The sequence below is a fragment of the Engystomops pustulosus genome, chromosome 1 (genome assembly GCF_040894005.1).
Source record: "Engystomops pustulosus chromosome 1, aEngPut4.maternal, whole genome shotgun sequence".
Lineage (NCBI taxonomy): Eukaryota > Metazoa > Chordata > Amphibia > Anura > Leptodactylidae > Engystomops > Engystomops pustulosus.
In genome coordinates this window covers 182,732,514-182,754,298 of record NC_092411.1, presented here as the reverse complement: position 1 = coordinate 182,754,298, position 21,785 = coordinate 182,732,514, and the positions used below count along the sequence as shown (strand labels likewise).

Below are 21,785 nucleotides of genomic sequence, written 5' to 3'. Positions count from 1 at the left end.
ACACAATTGTGTCATGGTTGCATTTTGTCCGACAATTTTTAATACCGTTCACAGCGTGGTTGTTGGTGTTCCCAGTTTGCAACACATTAAATACTGATATGTAACACAATTCTGTGGCAACAGCATTAAGCCAAGTTTACCAAGAAAAAATAGGTGCACCAGATTCATTAAAGAAAATCGACCATAAAAATCCATCATGATAAATCAGAGAAGAGTGATGTCTTTTCATTGGTTGTAAGAATAAGCAGAGCAGGTCTGCCCCCTGCACTTCCTGTTGCTGATAGAGTACACAGGCTGAGGAAGGATGGAGAGAGCAGGGAGAAGGGTGAGGCATGTTCTGCTTATTGCAACAACCAGTGATAACACATCACTGAGGGGCTCTGGAAACACTCACCAAAACCTCTCAGACTCATTAACATCATTTTAAAAATTGATATTAGAAGAAAGGAGGCCGAGGATAACAAATATAAGAAGAATACCACAGTCACGGTGCCTGGATCTATGAGTACGTATCTCTGGTTTATAATGCTTGATTTTGATGGTAGATTTCCTTTAATAGCATGTGAAAAAATGCAGCAATTTTTTGAAGAGAAGATTTGAAATGATCCTTCTTTCTATATTTTAAATGCATTTGAAAATGTAAAAAAAGGCTGGCATAGTTCAGAAGACCTTCAATGTTTAGTCTTGTAGTAGTGGCAATAGCGTTATATTGATATTTATTTACACAGTCATATTTTTTCAGAGAAATTTCAAGTTGTCTTACGAGGGAATGGATTTTTTTTTGGAAAAAATGCAGAAAGTGTTGTCTGCACCTACTTCATCAATAAAACAATTACTCGTAAGTATGATGTATATATTTAAATTCTAAGGCTTAACCATAGCATGCAATTTTTATTATGACAAATGATTCATTATTATTATTATCATCATATTAAACATCTTCAGAAAATTTTATTTATTCTCATTTTTACTTATATATCTACATTTTGATCTGAGGTAACAAAGCTGCACTAAATGCAATTATTTCTAATTAATCAATGGACTTGTTTTCACTAACCTGTTGTCCAATTAAAATCAATGAGTTGTGGAAAAAATGGAGAGGACTTGGAAGGCATCCAAAAAAAAAATCCATAAGTCCATAAAAAAAATGATTTCTAAGAAACTCTATAGAGCATCACTAGGTTTAAAGGAAACCTACCACTTGAAGTGGCAGGTATAAGAGGGAACTACTGAGCATCAGCTCAGGGTGAGCTGGTGCCGGAGCTTATTTTTGTTAGTGTTTTAAACCGCAGTATCGTGGTTAAAAACACTTTTTAAACTTTATAGCCGGCGCAGGGAGGTACGCGCTCGGCGCACCATGCGCGAGACCGTGCACACGGCTACATAGGAAGTGAAGGAGAGCCGTGCGCACGGTCGCGCATATGGTGTGCCGAGCGCGTACCTCCCTGCGCTGAAGCAGCTTCGGCCATAAAGTTTGAAAAGTGTTTTAAACCGCGATACTGCAGTTTAAAACACTAACAAAACTAAGCTCCGGCTCCAGCTCACCCTGAGCTGGTGCTCGGTAGTTTCCTCTTATACCTGCCACTTCAAGTTGTAGGTTTCCTTTAAGTAAAAATCAGTTTTTGTTATGAATGTCAAAAAAGTGTCTTTGGAGCTTGCACCACAATTGTTCTGTGGTTGCATTTTGTCCGACTCATTTAAAACTGTACATCTAGAGGGGTGTGGTGGTTTATGTTCCTCGTTTGCGACACATTTATTACTAAGATACAACAAAATTCTGACACAAGATAAAATTGATGCAACAGTTTGCAAATCTTGAAAACTGACCGGATCAACTAGGACACAGACAGTTTACAGCTTGAACACTTTAACTTACCAAAGTGATTTTGAGATTTTCATTTTATACTTCACATAACTGGTAAATTTTGTCTGATAAGTTGACACTTAAATATGCAATCGTTTAGTTGTTTGTTCATTATAATACCCTGCAATACATCAGAGCTGTTAGCCTGTACTGATGCATAGGCTGGCTCACTGGCTCACATTTATTAAAAACAGTGCAAAGCCACTTGCGATTATTTCGCCCTCTCTGCCACCTTCACCCCAGTGGGGTGTTAAGGGGGGCGAGCAGTTGGCCGGGATTGGGCCTGCACAGTTGCTGCTGCCAGTGACTTTTCACATGTGCAGCAGCCGGCTGCAGGGCCTGGTGTAGAATAAACGCTGCGCAGCACCCTGCCCAATACATCAAAAGGCTGAAGCCTCTTGATGTATCGTTCTGCTAAAAACAGCGGTGGGGCACAAGCGCCGGTGTGATAAATATCCCCCAGAGTGTGACATTATTCTGTCAGACACTGCATGATAAATGTGGTGCATAGTCCGACTGTGCACCAGAACGCTCCTTTTAGTACAGAATTTTGTATCAGGTTGGGTATAGTGCAGCAAATGTGTTGCACTTTATAAATACATGTGCAAGCAGTTTGCACTGAATAGAATGTGCACAGTGAGACAAAAAACTGGTGTAGGGATTTTAACCTCTAAAGGACGCAGGGTTTTTTCATTCATTTTTCGCTCTCCACCATGAAAAATCCATAGCTTTTTCATTTTTCAGTGTAGAGAGCTACGTGAGGGCTTATTTTTTGCATAACAAATTTGACTTCTCAGTGATGTTATTTATTATTCCATGCCATGTACTGGGAAGCTGGAAAAAAAATTCCAAATGTGGTGCAACTCATTGTGTCACTTTCTTGTGGGCTCAGTCTTTACGACTTTCACGGAGTGTTCCAAATTATACATCTACTTTATTCTTTGGTTTGGTGAGATCTAGGTTTTATTGTGTTTTAATACATTTACAAAAATTAAACAAATGTGCATGAATGAAAATTGTTGCGCCTTCTTCTGACGCTAATAACTTTTTCATACTTTGGTGTACAGAGCTGTATAAGGTGTAATTCTTTGGCAAAATGAGCTGATGGTTTCATTGCTATAATTTTGAGGACTATACAACCTTTTGACCACTTTTTATAAAAAAAAAAAAAAATATATATATATATATAGATGGTCTGATCGTTCCTACCATATAATGCAATACTACAATACTACTGTACATGTATGGCACAGAGTGTGAAGGAGTTCATAAATGTGAGCTACTCTCTTTAAGGTTCTGCCACATGCATTTACTACGGACAGCCCTGTGGTCTTAGATCAGCCATAGTGATGATCGTATCCGAATGAATACACTTTGGGGGATGCAATCGGACAGAGAATATCTGTGCACTTGTTTAAATGCAGCAGTCACATTGACCGCGCCATTTAAAGGGTTAACATCCCCAATTGGAGCTTGCTCTGACTGTTGGTGTTACATTGGGATGTCAGCTGTAGTTTACCACTAACGTCTTGTGTTTCCCAACATTTGTGTACAGGTAGCCTTTAGGTAAGTTTCTGCAAAGCCATGTGGCCATTTTCATTTGTTATGAGCCAGGGGTTTTTCCAAATAAAAACTAATGTTTATCTTCACACTCATCTGACTATTAGCAGTATGTTTGAAACTAAATTTGGGTGCGGTTTTAAGCTGCATGAATTCTCTGCAATGTGGAACTTTGCCTTTAGGCTATGAATCATGATTAGGCGAGATGCCATTGAGATATGGCTGAACACTGAAAATTAACAGTTTGCCAAAAATTCATAACAAAACTTATTATTTAGTGACTGTTTCATGTTAACAGTATCATGATTTGCATGTTACCAAAACAAATAAAGAAGAAACACTCATTTCGTTATGAATTAGGGGTTGGGAAGGAATCTTTCCCTGCTTTGGGCCAATTAGCATCAGCCTTGCACTGTTTTTGCCTTCTTCTGGATCAACACAATATAACGTATAGGTTGGACTTGATGGACTGATGTCTTTTTCTAACCTTATTTACTATGAATTATAAACAACATCTTAATAGCAATCTAGCAATCAGCTCTGGAATCTTGGAAATAATAAATCAAACAGAATGAGGGAGATTTATTAATCTGTGCATGCCAGAATACGTAATTTGCACCTAGAATGGCTTGTGTCACATTTATTTGGGGTTTTAGATAATGCATCTGGCTTAGTCTATGCACCTGAAAATTCAGTCCATTTATCAGAAACTTCAGTCACAAACTACACCAAATAACAGTGTGCAATGTCAATCAGCTGCCCCTAAAGCCAGCAAGATATTGTCATGTTTTAGATGTGGTATAGACTCTCGGGATAGGGATGTAATATTAACACTGTACAAGGCATTGGTTCGGCCTTACCTGGAATATGCCGTACAGTTCTGGGCACTAGTCCATAAAAAGGATGCCCTAAAGCTGGAGAGGGTACAACAAAGAGCCACACAAACAGGGGCGTCGCTAAGTCAAAAGATCCGGGGCTCGTGCCCCGGATCTTTTGGCCGGTGCCCCGGATCACCCTGGGTCAGCAGTACATCAGGTCCCGGTGCCCGGGCATCCTTCTCTCTCTCTTAACGATCCTAGTCTTCACTGCTTTCCCTGCAGGACCTGTGATGATGTCACAATCACATGACCTGCAGGGGGAAGCAGTGCACGGAGCTGCAGGAGTGAGGTGAGAGGGAGAACATAGAAAGATCTATATCCACATGACAGGGGGATCTATATGGGCACATAACAATGGGATCTGTATGGGGCACATGACAGGGGGATCTGTATGGGGCACATAACAAGGGGATCTGTATGGGGCACATGACAGGGGGATCTGTATGGGGCACATAACAGGGGGATCTATATGGGCACATGACAGGGGGATCTATATGGGCACATAACAGGGGGATCTGTATGGGGCACATAACAGGGGGATCTATATGGGTGGAAATATGGTGGAAAGTTGTTCAAGGTTAAATTAAATCAAAAGACAAGAGGGCACTGAGAAAACAGGGTTCAATCACCAGTGGCGACAAGGCTTCTTTATTCTGAGAACTGTCAATCTGTGGAATAGCCTGCCTCACGTGCTGGTCACAGCAGGGACAGCAGAGAGCTTCTATAAGGGTCTAGATGCCTATGTACATCTAAATAACATTAATGGTTATCTTATATAGAATTGTTCCCCTAAACCCCTTCCTCATCCAGTCCCTTCCGTTTCTTGTTTGAACTTGATGGACATGTGTCTTTTTTCAACTGTATGAACTATGTTACTAATAGTTTATCCAGAGTCATAAACTACTACAGGTAAGTTACCCGTCATGATTTATCTGGTTCAGAATACAACTGTGGAGTCTAACTCTGCACTGGTCTATTCACCAACACCTTCATGAATCCCCCCAATGTCTGCAGCATAGTAACAACTTATTCACACATGTCCATTACATGTTCGTTGACAACAGTTCTGTGTTTGTTTTTCTCTTTGTCTTCTGTTTTATGTCTGCGTCTATTTTTTTACACATCCCTTTGGTATGATTTAGAAGGCATAACACCTGGTTCTCCACCATTATCAGTTAAAAAATACAGCCTATAGTAGCAAAATTATAACAAGATGAGTTAAACCTGTTCATTGGTAGTAGTTTAATGCACCAATCTGTACCTTTGCACTTTCTATCAGTAATTTATTGTTATTGTTTTAATTAATTCACTGACTTTATATTTTTAAGATGAAAAGCCCCTTGAAGTGCATTCGCAATATATGCTCTGCCCAGTGACTGAACTTCATGAAGATGGACAGTAAGTAGTATTCTTTTTTTAATCTATATTCCATCATAAAGATGGGGCTACAGCACAGAGGCTCTCAAGTAACACTGCCCTCCATAGCCTTCCAGGCTCATTAGCATAATTTGATTAAGTTGATTTTAGAAGGAAGGAGGCCATGGATAACAAATGTAAGAAGATTAACACAGTCACAGTGCCTGAATCTATGAGCAAGTGTCCCTGGTTTACGGTGCTTGATTTTGATGGTATATTTCTTTTAATGGCACCATGGATTATATCATAACTCTACTGCATAGTTGTGTGAAGGTAAGGCCATTAACATGCAATTTGACTACCCCCCCTTTCAAACATTTATCTGGCATGTATTCAAACAGGTGATAAGTTGTATTATACCTTCCAGGCCATTTGCCATCTGCTATAGTTGTGTGTGTTAGATGTGACTTCACATTAAAGGGGCTGTCTGACACTGTAAACAAAAACATTGGTGGCTAGGAGGGGGGTGCTTAAATAAATAAACAATTACTTAACTCCAAGGTCCCTCGCTGCGTCCTGCGCTACCGTCTCTCCGGGCCATGCCCCTGTTTATTTGCTTTGATGCGTTCAGCTGGGCATGGGAGCTGGGAATAAAGATGGGTAGGCATGGTCAGCCATCTTGGCCTCCTGAAAGCTGAATGCAATGCAGCTTCCCTGCCCCAGTTTGTTTGCAGGGGTACGGACCGGAGAGACTCAGTGTTGGATGCCAAGAGGGACCGCAGAGGTAATTAATGTTTATTTTTTTAAGCAGCCCCCTCCCGGCCACCAATGTTTTTGTTTACGGTCTCGGACAACCAATTTAATTTTAAGTTCCTTTAAACACCTTAACACATATCACTAAACTTCTTCTCCCAACCCTGTTCCTTTCATTTTTTGTTTTTCTATGCATGGACTCAAAAGATGTAGAACTACAAGAGATCTTAAACTTGAGAGAAGCAGGTTGTTCCATAGTTGTACTAATGTTAAAGATAATTAATAAGTAGTTAGTAAAAAATTACCCTAACAATTAAATTAAATGAAAACATACCATTGGGTTAAATCCTAATGAATGTTAAACATATAGTAGCATATGATGGCTAGTACCGCGATTCTTTAGTTGAAATTAGCGTAGCTGGATTGAGGTTTTAACAGTTTTGTCTTCTGAATTCCATTCAAGATCTGATTAAAGAGTCCAACATAAAAACTAGGAATGACTGTCATATAAGATAACTAATGTTTAGTATGTTTGCTTAATTAACTTTTGGCTAAGGATTGAAACACATTAAGTAGCTAGTAGTTAGTGCATGCTGAAAATAAACACATCTGGTCCCGCAACGAATAAGGGTTCTCTCTGTGTGGGTGACAGATGTGGTGATCATTTACCCTGCTCTCTGCGTTTAAATAATTAACGGCACACTAGAGGAGATGCCTTACAGACTGCCTTAGCTGGATAAATGTTCTCCAAAGTCTGCCATTTATGGTTAATTGCAAATTTCGGGCATTTAATAAAGTATATGATAGAAAACATTCACATATTTTCACTAATAGCTTCCATTTTTATGAATCGTGGTTATTATGGGTGAGTATTAAATTCTTTCAATACACAGTATTTAGTACCATTGCACTACCAGTATCTTTGTAGCATTGTGTTATAATAATTAGCAATAATTCATATATACTAAGTAGCAATAAAATAGACAAATTGACAATTCAAACCTTTCTTATGGTATTTCACTTGTCCAGTAATAGACTCTAAAAAATAAATCATGTGTACACATGAAGTCAGGTTCTTTTAATAAGTTTAAAACTCTTCACTCACTCAAGTGAATGCATAGGCCCAATGAGTGAAAGACAGAGACACAAATTGACATATTGCTCGAGCTATGATTTCTATCTTATCCCAAGTCCGTTACCTACATCAATAGATATTTATTATGCCCTAAATGGTGTTGGTGCTGCTGTAGCAATTAGTGCTGACAAGCTTATACTAATGTAATTGGTAAAGGTAGGTTAATAAAATAAGTCCCTTATAGGTTGGCAGCGTGGACAGGTAGACTAGAAGCAAGATGTAAGCGCTAACTGATATAGCCGATTGCCCTTTGCCCTTTTGGAAATTACTGAGTAATGTGCCAGAAAGACATACAGGAACGGACCTGTATTGAGCATAAATCCTGCCCAATGACAGGTTCTGGAGTCTCATACAGACTTCAGGCTGCTAGGATACTTTAACCCTTGGTGGCCTGGTTATTCCTACCATAAACTACCATACTACAGTATTGCAATATATGAAAAATCTTCTATGGATCTATAACAGTGTGCCTCCAGTACACTATTATAGATCCTGCCAAATGATGGGTCCTGGAGTCTCAAATAGACTCCATGCTACCAGCAGATTGTGATCCCCGGTAATGTCACAGGGTACACCGTTTTCATCCATGATGGCGGCACCCACATGCTGTCGGTGGAAGGTAAATGGTTAACACTTGCAATCGTTGCCAGTGCTGATCATGGGTGTGAGTGATGGGTGTTTGCTGCATAATGCAGCCGACACTCACCATGTATGAAGAGGGATCTGCCTGTGAGCCCTCTTTATACATCCTGAATGGCAGTATGGCATACATTTAGGGGTTAAGCACAAGCACTTCCAAAGCAATTTGATGTATATAATTTTAGATATAGAGAAAGATTATTCAGAAAACATTAAGCACAGTTGACAGTCTACCTAGTAGTAGAGAACCCCACAATCTCACTGCAAGGGAAAACCATACAATACTTAGAGAGAAAAGTGGATGGAGGACCCTGCCCCTGAGGACTCACAATCTATGTGGGAGAGAGAGAGAGAGACATAAGGTGAGGAAGTAGAACAGTGCAGTTATATGCATGGGTGAAGTCCTGGATACGTTTGTGAGAAGAACGAATGCTAATCGAGTGAAGCTAAAGGTCCTGTGAGGAACGGAGATTACATGTGGGACGGTATTGGCTGATTAGTTCAGCGATATATGGAGGTTGTAGGCTGTTTTTAAGTCATGATTAGTATTTTGTGTAATGGGTAACCAGTGGAGAGACTGTAAGAGAGGAAAGGCAGAGGAGAAACCAGGAGACAGAAGGATTAGCCAGGCAGCAGAGTTAATAATTAATAAAAAATAATAATTCCTTTATTTATTTAGCGCACACAGATAATGCAGTGCTACACAGAGTTAAGGATAGATTGGTGGGCTGTTAGAGAGTTAGCTGGGAGACCACAGTGAATAATGTTGCAGTAGTCCAAGCGGGAGAAGATGAGGGCATGGACTAATAGTTATGTAGACTCTGGATTGAGGAAGGGTCAGATACAAGAGATTTTCTTGAGCTGGAGGAGGCAGGTTGTAGTAAGGGCCTGAGGGAGGCTTCAATATTAAGTGAAGAGAGGGCCACAATATCGGGAGAAGAGGAGAGGGGGTCAAAATATGAGGGGAAGATAAGGGTGCCCACAAGATGAGGGGGTTGTGAGGGGACCACAATATTAGGGGTGATGAGGGAGGCCACATTACCTTGGAGAGATGAACTGGCAACATTATTAGAGGGGCAGAAACATAAGGCTAGCTGTAGAGGAAAAGTGGTACACTCTGTCGGAGCAGTGCAGAGGGTGCCAGATTCATGAAAATCATGCAACAGAAATCATGAATCTGGCGCCCTCTCCACACCACACAGGCAAATTGCACAAAGTGTGCACTGTTTTTAGTAAATGTGGGACATTGGGGCTGATTTATCAAGTGTCTGATAGTCAGAATATTTCTAGTTGCCCATGGCAACCAATCACAGGTCGGCTTTCATTTTACCAGTGCTCATAAATATTTTAAAGGGGAGCTGTTAGTGGTTGCCACGGGCACCTAGAAATATTCTGACTTTTAGACACTTGATAAATCTGCCCCATTGTGTTTACATAAACTAAATGTTAATGTTAATTCATTGCTTAAACATTGCATTTCTGTAAGTGTGATGTAAACATAATGCAATTATGCAAATCTCCTCATAACAGCCTTTGCATTTGCAATGTATATGCCACAGGTGAACGCACCATAAGGATGCATGGGGCTATATTCACGAGATTGAATTGCATTTTGAAATACATTTTAAGGACATCTCCTCCCTCTGCATACATATGTTTAGAGCTAAATGCCTGAGTTTGCTAAATAGTGTTTATTCACATCACAAAACACATGAACCAAACATTCAGCTGTTAACACATATACATTTAGGGGGATATTTATTATATGATAGCCCCGCCGCTGCAAATTCGCAGCCCGATACATGAAGAGGCTTCTGCCTCTTGATATATCGGGCTGCCAGTTGCGCAGCGTTTTTCCTACGCCAGGCAGGGCCTGGCGTAGAAAATAACGCAGCCGGCGACTTTTCACGTATGAAAAGTCGCCGGCAGCAGCGAGTGCGCAGGCGCGGGGACAGTAACGCCCCACGCCGGCCCACTCCAGTCCGGCCGTGCCCCCCCTTCACGCCCCTTCACGCCCCACTGGCGTGAAGGTGGCGGATTGTGAAAAATAATCGCAAAAGCTAGCAATAATCTAGCATTTGCGATTATTTCAGGGCCTCTGCGCCACTGGCGGTGCGCAGAGGTCCTGATAAATATCCCCCTTAGGGTGAAATAACTTCAGATGCATCATGTGAACATATTTTAAAATGCATTGCAAACATATTTGTAAACATATTGGTAAAAACGCAACACATCTGTGCTTTTTGGGTTGCGTTTTGCCTGATGTGTTTCAAAATGCAATGCAAACACATTGGGGCTCATTTACTAAGGGTTGCGCTACTCACTTTTGTCGGACTGTTCACCTTTTTTCAGGGATTAAACGGCTTTCACAGGTATTTAAGATGTGTCTGCGCTGCGCGATCTTTTGTGGCGCAGCTGTGCTGGCTTACATGCAACCCTATTTAGGGGGCGTGGTGCCGGACGTTCCGACTGATGTGGACTCAGCACGGGATTTAACTTTTAAATTGTGTTGCAAGCCCAAGCACATGCATCACTAAAAAGATGGTGAACTCTGTCAGACCTGAGCGGGGAAGCGACACATTCATGATATCGGGCGCACAATCTTAGTGAATCGCTGCACAGGGCATTATAGACGGACAATGCACTTTCGGTGAACTCCAGCGGCCGGGTATGTAAATGTGCCCCATTGTGTGATCACAGCTTCAATTGTACATGTAATATTTCCATGCAGCAGTAGGTGAGCCCCCAGAATAAATTCACCATTGGACTCTAGACACCCCAGTTTGACACTGGTTTGAAATACAAGGTCATCTATCCATTAACTGACGCTTAGCCGGAGCTAGGTCATACATAAGAATAATGATCCCAAACTAATGTTGGACTAATGTTGGACTAAGATTCCAAGGGGCCCCACCAAATTTCCCACTGACAGTACCAACCTACCAAAAGCTACTGGTAGCCCTTTATTATTCAATAGATTCCTCCAGAACTCTAAAACTTTTTTATAAACAGTCTACTACTCAAGAATCCAGTTTGGCGTTTTTTTGTTTTAAGGAAAAAAAAAAGGTGTAGTAATTTATCTGTTTTATCTGTTAACGTCGGTACTTGATTTCAAAATATCTCCAGTCATTATAATTTTAATAACTTTTTGAACAGTCGCCAGTTTAATTTTCAGTGTGTGAAAATTAGAGGTAAATTATTTATTACTTTCAGCAAATGTCTTTCACAATTTTATTTAATATTTTTTCATCTTTTTTTAATGGATCGTAAAATGACACTCTTTATTGTACACTCATAAAGCAACCAGCAAATGAATACTTTGCAAATAGGTTACTGTGGATTGAAATGTCAACCATTATTCACTCGATGGGAAATTCACAATCAGGCACGTGACAAAAGGCCATAACGACTTAACTGTAGTACCATTGTCTACTAGATATAAAGGGGGGCATAAAGTTGTCTGTGGTATATTTGAGACCTTTAAGCTATATGCCCTGTTCAGGACAACAGCATAAGTTTTGGTCTTTCTTTTGTTGTATTTTATTACTCCCATTACTAGACCATTCTCCAATCTGATAAGCTGAAGTTGATTCTAATATAGTAACTAATTTCTTCTAAAATTATGTACCATGTATTCAAGAGGTTCGTGGAAGGTGGGTATTTAGGTTGAATAGAAAGTATTTTAATGTGGTGCTGTCAATCCTTATAACAATGTAAGTGGGATGGTAAGAAAAACTGTTGTCCATGTTGCCACTAATTCCATTGAGAAAATCTGCCATCCAAAAACATGTTTTCGCCGTGGATTGATGAGATTTGTTAAAACTGTACTCATTCTGCTTTGCATTATCCTTCCACAAATTTAGATACTAAATATGCAGCATTTTCTGTATACGGTATCATAAATACTGTTTCAGAGGAAGGCTGGCTATGAAATTTCTGACTAATTTTACAGAAACTAAAATGTTTTTTATAATTTATGAGTAAAAGACACAAAACTGAAAATGTGAAAGAGTGCATTGTATGATCCCTAACTATAATTATGGGGATACCATGTCTAATCTATATGTCAGGGCATTCTTATGAACCAGTTGTTGATATAAAGTGTTTATATGGTATATATAAACTTTTTTTTATATACTGTATATTTCCTATTCAAATGCTCATTATGCAATAAGAATGGTTCATTGTTTCACTTATGGAAAAAAAAATGAGAATCTAATTTAAACTTGTTTAGAAATAGAAATTTTAAGAAAGATTTTAGAAAGCTATTTTTAATAAAAATAACTTACTTTTTTGCCAATTCTAATTTCGATTTTAATGTGAATGTATTTTATTAGGACTATGGATGTTTGGGTGAGCGTGAACAATGGAAAAACTGCCCTCACTAACCCTCTGACCATCACTGCTTCTAGTTGTGTAAGTAAAAAAAAGTTGCATTAAATGCATATGGTAGATGAATTGACTGCAGTGCAGACATGGATAATGTACTGACTGTACTCAATGAAGGGGTTGGAAGGTTACTATGCCTTCTCTGCTAGTTATTTGGCAGGGAAAGCATATAATATGCTCCATCCCTGACAGTTTTTCTGCTTTCCTGCCCTGGCCCAACGTATGCACTATGGTCTACAATCTCTGCCAATTCAGAAATGGTCTGAACAGGCCTGACGTGGCGCAGAAGGTTTCCGTATCTACTATGAGCATCTTAGTACAGTAGATCGGTGCCACTCTGCAAGAATGCCAGTCTTAATAGCTTCCCTCCCAATAAGTATAAAGCAGTTACTTCACGGGGCCAAAGCATTGATCATCTGCATGTTCCACTGCTATATTGAATGCAGTAGGCCACCAAATGAGCCTACTTAAAAACATGCAGCTTCAAGTATTTACACTAGAACTATAGCCTATTAGTGTGCATTGACTGTAGGCGTTGCTGCAGTGACTAAACATGATGGTTCCTACAAATTATAAGTTATTAAAAAACTAAACATAAAAAACTCAAGTTGAAATAAGGTGTCTTTGTGCAAAAAAATGTTTAATTTATTGCCTTAAATAAATTCATTAATTTATTTGCTTTTATTATAGTTAAACAGCCATTTTAGCATGGCCCAAATCAAATCTTTTATCTGGAATATTGGTCATCTTTAACACCTTAAGGACATGGCCTAAAATGGCCTTCAGGATACATCTTTTTTTCCATTTTCCCTGTTCAAATTCCAAAAGACATAGGGGCACATTTACTTAGAGTAGTGCAAACTGCACTAAAAGTGTGTTTGCCTGTGTGTAATGCTGGGTGCGCCACAAAGTGTTGCGTATGGCAAAAACGTGTCTCAGACACTTCGTAAATACCTGCGCAAGCAGTTTGCTCTGAAAAGAACAGGCAAAGTCTGACAGAAAACTGGCACACAGTCCTTAGTAAATGTGGGTCATAACTTTGTTACCACTTTTTTGTGGTAAGCTTTGTATTTTCCAATGGGTTAATTTTTATAGTAAAAATGGCATAATGATTAAAACTCTTTCCTGCAGCGGAACAGAATAAAACAGCTGTGTTAATGATATATTCCTCTACAGCGGCCGTTTTGGACCACGAGAACCAAACTGAGGCCATTTTGAAGATCAAGCGGCCATTTTAAGTCTTAGCCCGGGGTCAAGCACTGTCCAACTAATGTCATGATTCAAACTTCATTTTTATGTAACCTGCTTGCTTGCCTGCCAGCTAATTCCCCTTGACACTTAATGAGAAGCAAGTCTGTCCTTCACTCTTGTCCTATATTTTTGTTCTACCACATGCTCGAACAATTAGTATAAAATTAGTATAAACTAATTTAGTATAAACAAGTCCTCTGAGAAGAAATAGTTAACTTTTTCTGATAATGTCCTGGTAAATTAATTATGGCCAATAGCATTGCAGTATTCTATCTTCTGTTCACGCCCCTTTGATGATGATGTTCTGTTTGATATATGCAACTAGGGACTAATAAACTGAGGGGAGATTCTACATAAACTAAGAGACTGATGTGTCTTGGGTTTCTTCTCTCGTCCCGGTATCAGGCAGCCATGAAAGAGTTAATTAGAAAGTCACCTTGCAATGGGGGGAGGGGGGGGGTTGAGCCCCAGATAAAAAATCTCTGACAAGCAGTTGTTTTAAAACTTTTTTAATGAAACGAACAGTAGAATAAACATGATAAAATTATTCTGTAGGTTATTATGATTAAGAAGACGCCAAACATGTAGAGATTTTCTTATATTTTACTAGGAAATAAAACTAGGAAATTAAACAACTTTTTATGGAAACCACATTTGCCTATGTTTTGCCATATTCTGAGAGCTCTAGTGTTTTTATTCCTTTATCAAAATAGGGTTATTAGGGTTTGTTTATTGCAGGAAAGGGTAATGGTTAGATTGGTACTATAATAGGGGACATCTGACTTTTTGATTGCTTTCTATTACATTTTTTTGGGAGGGAGAAAGAACTAAAATTGCAGTTTTTAATTCGTTTTTTTTTATTTTTGTATCCCTCACAATAATAATAATAATAATAAAATATCTGCAGGGCCAAGGTTGCTCTGGACTTGCCCATAGCAATTTTGTAGCTTGGGTTTTATTATTTTATTTTTTCAACTCAAAATATAATTTTATATAGGGAATGGATGATTTTTGTGGTGTGTTTTTATTTCTATTTATTTATTTTTTTAAAATATTTACTTAACAGTTTTTTTTACTGTCCCACTAGAGGACTTACACCTTGATCCTTGATCCCTTACACAATACATTGCAGTGTTTTTGTATTATATCTGTCAGTGTTTTACTGACAGTTTACTTACTAAACCTAGCCTTAAACTGGGCTTAAGATGTGGGCCTGCTGTAGACATATCTTTAAGGGCGGGCTATTCTGTGGACATTTCATTAAAAGGGGCTCTGCTGTGGACATTTCATTAAAGGGATGCTCTTCTGTGGACATTTAACAAATGAGGGGAGCTCTGCTGCTGGACACTTCACTGATCAGGGGAGGCTGCTGCTGGACTTTTTATTAAAGGGGTTTGTCCATGAAAGAAAATTCTTACATTTCAATGCCCTAGTGATGTTTACACAAAGATAATTTCTAACCCTTAACGTTACTCAGTTCTATTGCTGCCTTAGCTCCTATCGCTCACTAGACTGGTCAGTGTAAAATTCCAGAGTGTGGGCGGCAACTCTCTAAGCAGACACATTATGATCCCTCTAGCGCTATGGTACAGGATTATATACACTTCCATTTAGCTTCTGAACATTCACTAGTATCTGACACATAGAAAAAGAGAGAGATGAGACGGATCAGAGATGAGAGATGATGAGATCCATGAGATGCATATAGCACATGACATTCTCAGCTCTGCTATAGTAGCCATAACAAAAGCTGTCAGCTCTGCTGTGCCTCTCTCCCCCTCCCCTGGAAAAAGACTTTATCTGCCTGTAGCTTGTAGATTTACTCTCCTCACGCTGCTTGCAGGCAGGAAGTCTGTGTGTGTGTGGGCTTGTATTGGAATACGTGTGGAGGGGCTGAAGGCAGAGATGAGCTCAGTGCAGCGTCAGACAGAAGAAGAATATGTCCTTCCTGACCCTAAATTTCTGATTTAAACTTGGATCCTGGGGCAATCAAAATTGTATACACCAGCACTGATAGAGACAGGTTGGAATTTTATCTGTGAAATGCTGTATTTTTGTTAATAACAGTGAATTAGAGATTGTGCTATTTTGTTATCCTGAGTATATTTAAGAATCTTGTCTTCGTGTGAATAGCCCTTTAAAGAGTATCAGCTGCATTTCTCACCCTAGGCTTATTCTTGAGTCAGTAATTTTTCCCAATTTTTTTGTGGTAAAATTAGGTGCCTTGGCTTATTCTTGAGTATGTACTGCATGGATATTTTCTTCATCATAGTGAAAAGGCCAAAGACATGGGGACATTATAGGCTATAAAACATTTGTAGTGTCCCCTTTTATGTTGCCCCTTTCTTATAAAGACAGACAGCAGAAAAAGGAGCACTATCAGGAAGAGGCTGCAGAAAGAGGAGCAGCTGCATGAAATGGGGCAATTTGGACCATGGGCTGCTGGAAATGCCAAATTATATGGATTTGGGTTCCATATGAGGTATTTGCGGGGTGACCATTTTTCCCCCAGAGACCCTAATAAGGAGCTTAGCCAACCTGGTCCCCAGAAAAAAATTAGGGTGCAGCCAGTCCCTAGATACAATACATGTCCCTGCAGCCAGTCCTTGCATACAACGTGTAGACAGCATACAGTGGGTACGGAAAGTTTTCACACCCCTTTACATTTTTCACTCTTTGTTGCATTGCAGCCAATTTGTAACATCAAATAAGTATTTTTTGCTCTTTAATGTACACTATGCAGCCTATCTTGACATAAAACATAAACATAGATTTTCTTGCTAATTTATTAAACAAAAACTCAAATCTCATATGGTCATAAGTATTTGGACCCTTTATTGTGACACTCATATTAAACTCACATGCTCAATTTCCTTCTGATCCTCTTTGAGATGGTTCTACTCCTTCATTGGAGTCCAGCTGTGTTTATTTAAACTGATTGGACTTGATTAGGAAAAGCACACACCTGACTATAAAAGACCTCAAAGCTCACAGTGCATTTTAGAGCATATGAGATTCATAAGGTCGAAGGAACTCCCCAAGGAGCTCAGAGGCAAACTTGTGACAAGGCAAAGATCTGGTCAAGGTTACCAAAAAATGTCTGCAGCAATCAAGGTTCCTAAGAGCACAGTGGGCTCCATAATCTGTAAATAAAAGAAGTTTGGGAGTACCACAACTATTCCTCGACCTGACCGTCCAGCCAAACTAAGAAATCATGGGAGAAGAGCCTTGGTGAGAGAGGCAATGAATATCTACATTTCTGTTTTTTTTTCTATCAAGGTGGGGTGCAAAGTGTACATTAATGAGCAAAAAAATTTTAAGGGGTCTGAATACTTTCTGTACCCACTGTATATACAAACACATACAGTATATACACATCAAGTATACTCACATACAGCACATACACACACACTATATACATACTGTTTATACACTCACAGTCGAGCAGTCTTCTCAGCTCCATCTCCTGCAATCACCGTCTCATTACAGTGGGGAGGGGGGACAGAAGGCCACAGACAAGAACGCATTCCAGTAGCTGCTAAGCACATGGAAGAAGTAGAGGACAGGAGGTTTCTAGTCCTGCCCTTCTGCCTCCACTCCCCCTCCTCCAGTATTTCTTCTCCAAGCCAACAACTGCTCAGCTTGTAGTGAACTGTATACAGTGGCAAAGGTGAAGAAAAATACTGTATATGTGCATAGCCGCACATGTTTTTATCCATTCTCCTGCGTTTCTCGTCTCTACAAATTATGAATCGCAATCGTGTACTGGATATCCATGACACAAGAGGGTAAGAAACCTGATATAAAACATTAATACTATTAATGTTTCTGTAGGATACAATGATCATAATGACAAAAATCATTAACAGGAAAGCGTTTGTATGTTAATTATGATTGTGATTTACGTTAATTGAAGAGATAAAAAAAAATGAAAGATCTCATAAATAATGATATTTTTGCTTCATTCACAGAGCAGTGGACTTCCTGCTGTTATTGCGATACTCATCATCTTGTTTTTGATAGCACTTGCATTACTTTGGTGGTTTTGGCCTCTCTGCTGTAAAGTGGTAAGCTTTCATTTTAAGATCCATTGTCTATAGATTTCTGATGATCTATATGACATTTAAGTGTAGAAAATAGATAATAAAGAAACAATAAATTAAAATAATCCTCCATATGGTGTCTTGGACACAAGTGACAGGCCAGATGTTTACAGATGCTCTAAAATCATTGTATTTCTATTTTATAGGAGGCAGCTTAGCAGAAGGGCATTACCTGGTCCATCTATACTAAAATATTTTAGAAATGTACTGGAAATGAAATTGCTGGGTTGTAGTCCATTATAGCCCTTCATCTGTTATATGTTAATCCATTGTAGAAAAAAACACATTTATTTTAGATATAAAACAATATTCCATTTAATCTATAATTTAATGTGTTTCATCCTGATGGCAGTTTCCCCATATCCATGGTGCTGTCTTGACGGCCACTGCTAATAGTTTTAATATTGGTAGCTTTTATAATCTCTACTAGTGGATATGTACTTTTTGATGCAATGCACTTGCATTTAGATATTCTTACTGTGGCCAGATTATCATGAATGCAGTTTTAATTTGATATTGTTACTGGATAAAGTGAATCAAAGCAATCCACATTTCTGCCTAAAAGCACTTTTAAAATGCTGGTAGGTAAGCTGACTGGTTTGCACGCTAACAAACAAAATGTTTTTTAGAAGCATCTGCTATTTTACCATCTTCTTTCTGTAATATTGTTCTTCCATCCCTTTTAAGTGAATATTTCAATGTTTTCTTTTTTCAATATTTATTGAATTTCATTGTTGTATATTCCATTATTGTGTATTAAAATATACAATACTGTACAATTTAGGGTGCATTCACACACCCGTCTGTGGGGATGTATATGCGGCCGCATAGGTGGCAATGGAGGCCCGGCGATACCGTTACACGCCGTACACCGGGAAAAGATAGAGCATGCCCTATCTTTTCCCATGTGTGCGGCGTGCGGGAGGGGTCACCTCCTCCTCTCCAGCGCACAGCGGTATGCCCGTCAGGTGGGCATAACGCCGTGTGAATATACCCTCATTCTGTGGAAAAATTCACTTTATTTATTTTGTGCATAAAGTGCATTGCTTAATCACCACAATTATTCCATACTTGTAGTATGTCTTGTCACAGTTCTGCTGCATGCATACTTTATGATCCATTTTATTATGTGTTGTGCAATCCCTAGTCTGACCATCAGTCCATACTACCCATAACCAATTTACCATCCGGTGCAGAAGGAGATTAGTCAGCCATGTTTAACCGATTACAGCAGTACAACCTCAACCTAGAAAAATTCATCCTGGCGACTCTCCGAGACCTTCCATTATGCCCTGCCTACTTTGTATATGCCCCAGTGTTGCTGAAAAGATTTTTTCTTCTCTATGTAAATGCTCCTTGACTACATGCGAACCATAGTAGGAGACAAAAGTTCTGGCACTTAGGCTTACCACTTAAATTAATTTTGGACCTTACATATCAAGAGCAGTTTGGAAAACCCAGCGCAAAATGAGAAAGGTAGAATATAGATAGTGCAAGAGGGAAATCATAATAAAGGAGAATAAATATGGCACATTCTGCACCAAATAGGAAAATAATTGATGGAGAATTTCTCGAAAGCAACAATTATATTGTTGCTATATATTGCTATATTATCATATTTTTTGGACTATAAGACTTTTTAGCAAGAGAAACTCTTGTGGGTACAAAGAGTACCCAGAAGCAGAGTCAGCTCTGCTCGGCTAGACTGAGAAGCTGTGGGGCTGCAGGCAAGCTGGAAAACTGGAGGGAACCGCGCAGGAGAAATGATTATACACAAGGGTGAGGAGGCTGTGCAGAAGTGAAAGATGGTAATGCACAGGGGATTGGGACATTTTTTTTGAGAAGTGAAGACTGCTAATACAGAGGGGATGAAGATCTCGAGGGGGATGTGCATGAGACGTGGAGACTGGTTATACAGAGGGAATGAAGACCTCGAGGAGGCTGTGAATGAGTAGTGGAGGTTGGTTATACAGAAGGGATGAAGAACTCAAGGAGGCTGTGCATGAGAAATGGAGGCTGGTTATACAGAGGGGATGAAGAGCTCAAGGAGGCTGTGCATGAGAAGTGTAGGTTGGTTATAAAGAGGGGAGGAAGAGCTCAAGGAGGCTGTGCATGAGAAGCAGAGGCTGGTTACACAGAAGGGATGAAGAGCGCAAGGAGGCTGTGCATGAGAAGCGGAGGCTGGTTATTCAGAGGGGAGGAAGAGCTTGAGGAGGATGTCCATGAAAAGTGGAGGCTGGTTATACAGAGGGGATGAAGAGCTGGATGAGGCTGTACATTAGAAGTGGAGGCCGGTTATACAGAAGGGATGAAGTTCTTAAGGAGGTTGCACATGAGAAGCAGAGGCTGGTTATACAGAGGGGATTAAGCGCTCAAGGAGCCTGTGCTTGAGAAGTGAAAGATGGTTATACAGAGGGGATTAAAAGCTGGATGAGGCTTTGCATGAGAATTGGAGGCTGGTTATACAGAGGGGATGAAGAGCTCAAGGAGGCTGTGCATGAGAAGTGGAGGCTGGTTATACAGAGGGGATGAAGAGCTTGAGGAGGCTGTCCATGAGAAGTGGAGACTGGTTATATTAAGAGATACAATACTTGAAAAGTAGAGGGTGGTTATTCAAGACGATTTGACTGTGTGCATGCAGTAGTTAAAGGGGTATTCTCGTCTGGGCATTCACATTCAGTTTGATAAATCTGCCATATAAAAACATTTCTTCAATTAGATGTTATTAAAAAAAATGTTCCTGTGTGAAGATAATTTCTCATAAATGTAGTCATTTTGTCCCTTAGAAACGAGAAATCTTCCTCTGGATACGGCCACCTCTGCCTGAGAGATTGCACAAATAAACAAAAAGGTTTTGTATATGAAATGTCCGGGATTTACTGCATATCTCACAGCCGTCCTGTGGTAATGAACACTGAATCCAGGAGGTCAGGCAGGACTCTAAAGCCCAAGTCTGGCCACCGCTGCCAGAGAGTGACGTGGTCGTATCCGAGGAAGCTATCTCGTTTCTAAGGGACAGAATGACTACATTTATGAGAAATTATCTTCACATAGGAACATTTTTTTTAATAACATCCAATTGGAGGAATGTTTATATATGGAAGATTAGTGAAACTGAATGTGAGTGCCCAGATGAGAATACTAGAGATGAGCGAACACTAAAATGCTCGGGTACTCGTTATTCGAGACGAACTTTTCCCGATGCTCGAGTGCTCGTCTCGAATAACGAACCCCATTGAAGTCAATGGGAGACTCGAGCATTTTTCAAGGGGACCAAGGCTCTGCACAGGGAAGCTTGGCCAAACACCTGGGAACCTCAGAAAAGGATGGAAACACCACGGAAATGGACAGGAAACAGCAGGGGCAGCATGCATGGATGCCTCTGAGGCTGCATAATCGCACCATTATGCCAAAATTATGGGCAACAGCATGGCCATGACAGAGTGACAGAATGAAGCTAGATAGCATCTAAAACATCCAATAATTGACCCTGACACTATAGGGGACGGCATGCAGAGGCAGCGGCAGCAGGCTAGAGAGTGGCATGGCGACATACCCTAAATGGACTCAGGCTTCAAACCAATGGGTGGCAGAGAGGAACCAAAGGAGGTGAGCAAGAAGCGCTCAAATAATATCGGTACATGATAAAAGTTTGCCAGTATATTTTGTGGATTACACAGCAGGGTGGCGACAAAGTTAACATGGAAGCCATGAAAACAACCCAAAATTCTGCCTGACACAGCTCGTTTGATAAGGGGACCATGTATGGAGGCAGTGAACTAGTAGTAGATTAAAGGTGCTGCAGTTAAAACTATGTTAGTTGGATCTTGGCATGGAGCTGGCGCTCCGCTGCCAGG

At 39.9% G+C, this 21,785-nt stretch overlaps 1 protein-coding gene across 1 annotated transcript in view; it reads left to right on the top strand.

The window, feature by feature from the left end:
- Positions 1-21,785, top strand: part of ANTXR2 (ANTXR cell adhesion molecule 2) — a 145,352-nt gene that overhangs the window by 57,867 nt on the left and 65,700 nt on the right. The window contains exons 10-13 of the mRNA XM_072114472.1: positions 743-838; positions 5,631-5,700; positions 12,523-12,601; positions 17,797-17,892. Of these exons, the coding sequence (XP_071970573.1) occupies positions 743-838; positions 5,631-5,700; positions 12,523-12,601; positions 17,797-17,892 (341 nt within the window). The remainder of the gene's footprint in view (positions 1-742; positions 839-5,630; positions 5,701-12,522; positions 12,602-17,796; positions 17,893-21,785) is intronic.